This window comes from Limulus polyphemus, unplaced genomic scaffold, assembly GCF_000517525.1.
Source record: "Limulus polyphemus unplaced genomic scaffold, Limulus_polyphemus-2.1.2 Scaffold135, whole genome shotgun sequence".
In the NCBI taxonomy this organism is placed as follows: domain Eukaryota; kingdom Metazoa; phylum Arthropoda; class Merostomata; order Xiphosura; family Limulidae; genus Limulus; species Limulus polyphemus.
The window spans coordinates 825938-832633 of NW_013665745.1; the positions used below are offsets into that span (position 1 = coordinate 825938).

At 31.3% G+C, this 6696-nt stretch overlaps 1 protein-coding gene across 2 annotated transcripts in view; it reads right to left on the bottom strand.

Moving 5' to 3' along the window:
- Window positions 1-262: 262 nt before the first annotated feature.
- LOC106474068 (ecotropic viral integration site 5 ortholog-like) overlaps window positions 263-6696 on the bottom strand; it is a 102684-nt gene continuing 96250 nt past the window's right edge. For both annotated transcript variants that reach the window (XM_022379361.1, XM_013934756.2), the window contains exon 18: window positions 263-3736. In XM_022379361.1, coding sequence (XP_022235069.1) covers window positions 3470-3736 — 267 coding nt within the window. In that variant the 3' untranslated portion in view covers window positions 263-3469. The remainder of the gene's footprint in view (window positions 3737-6696) is intronic.

Below are 6696 nucleotides of genomic sequence, written 5' to 3' on the forward strand. Positions count from 1 at the left end.
CACATCCTTTTAATTATGTTTGAAATTATGAACATTGCTCAACATCATGAAAATTAAACCTTATTTTCAATAAGCAATCCTGAAAAATATTTCGGGGTGCTTAACTTTTTTCCAGGTGTATATATAGTTATATGTGCTGACAATTCACAGTTGTAGAGACTTATAAAAAGAGTGTGAATAATGAGATTGGTATTAAGTGCTCAGTAAGTCTAACAACTAAAATAAAAGTCATGATTTCTGTACTTTTCTCTTCTATTTTTCCCTATTAGCTAGAGATATCACACTTTTTATTATATAGTCTACATTTTGTTTTTAACATAAGTTTCTTATTTATTTTACTACTGGCAGGAAATATTGCAATACTTAGTTTCGCTATTCAGATTTTTCATTACATCATTGGCAAAATACATCACTGTGCTTACTTTTAAACTACTGTACAGTGTTTTTGTTTACTATTGGCAGGAGATGTTACTCCATTTGGTTTTCATAACAAAGGTTTTTGTTTACTACTGGCAGGAAACCTTATTGTACTTCAGCTTTTCTTATAGAGTTGGTTTTTTTTTTCTAATAATGGCAGGAAATTATATTTTTTTCACACGTTTTCTTCCTTTGTTTTATAATTGGCAGGAGACAAAACAATGAACAAAAAGTTTTACTGTACAGTTTAAGTTTTTACTATTGAAATGAGACAATTACATTATTTCAGTTTTGTCGCTTTAGTGTTACAAAAGACATTAATGCATCTAGTTGTCATTGTGGGTGTTGGAAGGAGAGAATACAGTAATTTTCTTCATTATGTCTTTTTGTCATAGTATTAATAAGTAACTTTACTATAACTTTACATTATAATCTTTTTGTTTTACCTTTTGAGAGGTATATTATTGTACTTAGTTTTCACCATATAGTTTAATTTTAATACTGGGAGGAAACGTTAAGTTGGAGAACTAATAAAAATTACCTATGCTTGCTTAGTAAACGATTTTCTTTGTTGGTTCACTGTGATGTTACTGAAATTAACGAATAGGTTAACCGATTGCCAAGTTTTTTTTTATATTTTTATTTTAAGAGGATGGTGTTTTTAGCTAGCACTCTTTGTCAGATTGTACACTTTGGTTGTAAGTTGTACAATGTGATGAAGAGCTCTAGCTCGAAATGTCATCCTTTTAAAATAAAATTATATACTTGGCAAATGTTGAACCTGGTCTTTAATTTTGATATCTTTGTTACCTATGCAGTTAACTATATACAACTTTAATGATACTGTTATGTGCTGCTATTACCTAATCCTTTTTGTCTTTCTTACAAAATGGAAATTATATAAGATTTTTGTCAATCAGTTTGGCTGAATTATAGCCAGAGAACAACCAACTTATTTAACTATAGCCAGAAATTACACATAGAGAGATTTTGTTTTATATAATGTGATTACTGTAATTTTTTTGGCGATGAAAGAAAATGATAATTTGTGAATATTCAGGTAAGTATGGATAAGTCCAAAATTAAACTGCAATCTGTACAGGTAAACTCAAGTAATAGCCTGACTAGTGAGTATCCAAAACAACTAATGTTAATATTTCCATCAGTGGCAAAAGGCTATAAGCTTTGGTAAATAGTACTTTATTTTCAAAGCTTCTGAGTAATAACAAAATTAAAGAAATTCACTGTACAACAATGTATTATATTTTTTTCAATTAAAAACAAAAAATGTTTACAATTCCAAAACAAAGAGTATTTTTTCCAGATTGAAACAACATATATAACTAGTATTTTTCCAGATTGAAACAACATATATAACTAATATTTTTCCAGATTGAAACAACATATATAACTAATATTTTTCCAGATTGAAACAACATATATAACTAACAGCAGGAAGTCCAAATAAATTAGGTAGAGTAAAAGTGATTCACATTTGTTTTTTTTCTTACCTAACCTAAGTTTTTGGCAGTAGGAATCTGTACTTCAGAGGACACGAGGGAAAAATACAACTACCATTTTTTGGTATTTTAAAATGGTTGTGAATGAATATAAATTCTCCATGAACTTTTACATCATTCAGTTAAAAATTTAAACATCTTGAAAGGAACCTTTAGTTTTTACGCTATAAAATGAGTAAATAGAATGGTGGCTATTTAAACTTTTTACATGAATTACTGCAGTCAATGTAGAGAGCTCCGAGAACTTCTAGGTTGTTAATCTAAACTTTAAAACTATTGTAGCAATAATGGTTTTAAAGTATAGGTTACATTGACAAAACCAAATATTTATATATGTGAAACATAGAGCCAAACTAGATATATAAAAATTTGTTTGAAAAATACATTCATACTGTTAACCTTAAATTTTCATGCCTGGTATTTAGGAGACAATACAGTTGTAGTCTGTGTGATTACAGGTTTATTTTAAGACATTGATTTATATGCTTTAGAGATTATTGAACAGCTTTGAATCAAGGTAGCTTTAAATTATGCAAGCAAATAAGGTTTCCTATGCATTTTTAAACACTGCAGTTAAAGCCATTTTCTAAGATGTACAATTAATAAGATGTTCATTGGAAATTGTTTTCTGCTTTTTTCTAGTAAGAAATTAAATAAGTATGTATGGAATGTCAATAAAAATTAGAAGAATATTTCATCAAAGCTATGAATAATTTGTGTATTTTTTTTTTTTTAATCAACTAGTGAGAGTTATTTATCATCTTGTACGATGATCTTAAACTACCACAATATATAATATACAGGGTTCACCCTAGTTGGTAGAACAATCTTAATGGCTTTCTGATTATTGAACAATATTGACATCTAACTATTGGTATAGTCACTCTCCATGACAGCTACAGTATCTATCTAGCACCCTACATGTACAGGACAGACTATTATAAGGACTTCAATATTTACTACCTAAAGTTTTGAATTATATAATAACAATATCAAGATCCAGGTCACCAGCAACCTGAATACTTGAGAAATCTATAAAAGAACAAAAATCTGTTAACTATAACCACAGACAATTTTTGTTTTGTTGGCATTTGTATCACACTGTAACACCGAGCAGCAAACTGCATTTATCAAACAAACTAAATACATGGACGGAGCAACTACACAACCACGTGAAACACAAAAGCAACTAGTACCAAACAATCTGTGAAACTGTGTTTTCTAACTAAGCCTTGATTGGGACAATGCTTTATGTATTCATTTCGATGCATAACCCAGGATTGAACATAAATTGACGTTATAACACCAAACACACACATATATTATTTATATCTTTAAAAACATATGCAAAGTCTAAATTTAATAAAGCTACAACAAATATTACTCTTTATCAATGTTTCAAGAAAAAGTTCAAAAAAAAGGGAAATTTACTTAGCTTAGGAAATATATATATGTTCTACTGTTTAGATGTATATGAAGCATTTGTATTGATGAGTATACCTTTTTGGATCAGGAGAATGACTATTTAACAGTTAGCTACCCTCACCATTCACTTTGGTGTTTTTATTTAGCAGATCTTTGGTTGTTAGTTGACCTTGATCTACTCCAAGTTGAAGAAGTTCACATAGTGATTCATCACAGAAGCTGTTGCTTCGACTCATGGCTAGTTCTAATAAGCAGCTCAGGTTAGTCAAAGAACTGTCTTTCGAAAGACTACTGGTTGGGCTGCTTGGACTTTGTAAAGCTTGAATGGCTACAGCAGATGTCAACTTCTTATTCAGAGCTTCCAAACGTATTATCTGTGGAAGATTAACCCATCAAGAAATATTCTAGCTATCATTTAGTGTTTTAACTTTTATGAAAAAAGTTTGTAGCTTAAAAAACATCTTGGTATTTATAAAAAATAAAGAAAGTGTATCCAAACTCTGATTAAGTCAGACTTGACCAAAATGAAACGGGGATTGGGGATACTTGTTTTGCTTTGAAACAAAGAGTACATTTAATTAATCAATAAACAAAAATTGTACGTGTTGGTTTAATATTTTCAGATTCCCCATCATCTTATCAGTAATTGAACACAAGGCAAATCTGACAACTGTATGTGACTAGAATAAAAATAATTCTGAGTAGAGTACCGGCTTTTCTTGAAACTATATTGAAGTTCAAGCTTTGTCAGTACTTTTCATTGGGCTTTGCCAAACACACATCAGGAGATCAATATCATTATGAAAGAAGGGAAAACAAACTTTTCTATCACATTTCTGCATATATTCAATATGCCAGACGTCTGTGACAAAGGAATTAATGACTTGTTTAGTGTACTGGCCATATTCCTAAGCAGACATTTGTACCAAGTTATTAATTTTAACCACGTGTGAATTTCAGATTAACGTCGTTTTGTAGCACGGTGCATCCTGTAGTGAAATGCGTTTAATTTAACTGGATATAGGCAAATATAGTCATGTCCTAATACTTGCATAACACAATTTTATCAAGTGTAGAAAAAAGTCCGATTGAGTAAAAACGCAAATGCTTATGCATCAATAAAGTCGAGCGTACCTGCAACGCGTGCCACGTGATGTGACGCAATTGCCGCTAAAATGATTTGAATATCTTAACTACGGCCAATAACAGTCAGAATAAAAATCAGTACGCTCATCAAAAGATAGAAGCTACTGTTAAATGAAGTGAAATTGGCACTGCAGTAAGTTTAACCTTGCATATAAACTCTGAGGCCAACTTGGTATCGATTTATAAGCATACACTAAGTAATAAGATACTATGTACTTCCCGAAAATAATCAAATGATTTTATTTCTAATGCACTTTGCTTTTTAACCCTATAATCGAGAGTCAGTCGTACAGAAACTAGTGGTCATTTTGGTCATCACGATAAAAAGCTTTAAAGTTGCATTTTAATGATAATTAGTATCTGAGATTTCAAACAATAGATTATGAGTTCTTTCCCCGTTTGTGTCAAGATTTAGGTGAAAGTCCATTGCCCTTTACCTATAAATTTACCCATAGAAGACCTGATTTTTCAGCGCTAAACTAATCGCAATTTACTGCCCGGGTAGAATGTCCGAAAGTCATATTTACCCGAGTGTCAGTTGCAAAAGCAAGGTTGGAAGTCTGTGATGGATACAATCATGATGGGGTTCTTGACGAAAATAAGGCTTCCATAAACTTTACATCCAATCAAAAACAGCAGGAAAGCTGTAACCTCTTTCACTGGTTTAGATCGTTCAGTAATTCTCTTAGATTACTAGAGTGATTGATAGATTTAAATATGAGTGACCAGACTTTAGCCAACGAAACTCGTAAGAATATTTATTGTCCTTTATATTACGCGTGAAGATCTAAATGAAATTTTCCTGAGCAGAAGCAGCCTTGATTTGGGAATACGTTATCATCACCAAAACATTTTGGGAATTTCATCACGTTTTACAAAACAAAAGATTAAACTCTAAATTTACGTGAAAAAATTCACCTAGCGGATTTTCTCAGTTTTAAAAAATCACCTCTAAAACACGACAGTTTCTGTACGATCATGTCATGACTTTATGGATAATAAGAAAGATAACTACGAACATTTCTTCTGAAGACAAACACTTTTTTTTTTCAAAGTCAGTTTTTCGAAAATCGTAGCTTATACGATATTTTATTGTGGCGAACGAAAACTGTATATGTATAAAAACTTCTTAAAACGTTCTTGCAAAGTATCTAAAAAGCAACTAATGGAAAAAAGTTGTGGGCGTTCTAATGATTTTCTATGTTCATGAAAACACCTGAAATCCATTTACAAAACATTCTTACAAATACACAAAAAAACTTACAATACAATTTTATCCGTGAACAAAAAATATAAATAGCTATTTTAAGTATTATTGGCGACAGGTGATACTGTGTATTTCCAATGCTACTATAGTTTAAACTTTAAACTGGTGTACTTTAAAAAAGATGATAGGTGGATTCTCTTCTGACAAAGTAACTCCTAAACTCTGCATCCCGGGGAATTACACGTTTTTTTCTTTCAAGAAATAAATACATAGTAAATGTACCTACATCGACACTCGCAATAGTGGTAAGATATTCTCTGAATTTACAGTATCCTGCAAGGGGGTAACAATGCAATCTGCTTTCCTAACAAAATAATTTGAGCTCAACATTGCCAGAAGCAGACACATCTATGTACGGACCGTGGATGCCCTTTTTTTTCACTGACATTGTTGACAACTTTCTAACAATCCACACCGAAATTCAAACTTAATCAATTGTGCTCCTTAGGCTATTAAGTTAACTGAATAGTCAGTATGGTGTGTTCGTATGAAAAACAAGATGTCGGAGTTTTTATTTTCTTGTTGTGCAGGGATCAGAAAAAGTAGTCTTCATTTAAGTTTGACAGTCCAAAACAAATCAAGGAAAAAAATAGAAAAATAAATAAAGAGTGACAATGAAAACGTTGGTGAACATAATGGAAATGTTAGCGAGTCTTGTGTTTCAAAACGAGACGAAGTTAGCAATGATAATCAATGTTTAAAAAATAAAGTGTCAATTGTTAGGTCTGGCAGGCGGTAAAAGTGACAGATTTGGTTACCACTTACACAAGTTAAACATTTTTATTGAAAAATTTCGTTACAATCTATGAGAACGTAATAAGTCATGGTGTAACTGTAAATAAGTACAATTTAGTCACTTGCTCTGAAATTCGCGACACTACAGCACATACAAAACAGTGATTACGTTCATTGATGGAGATG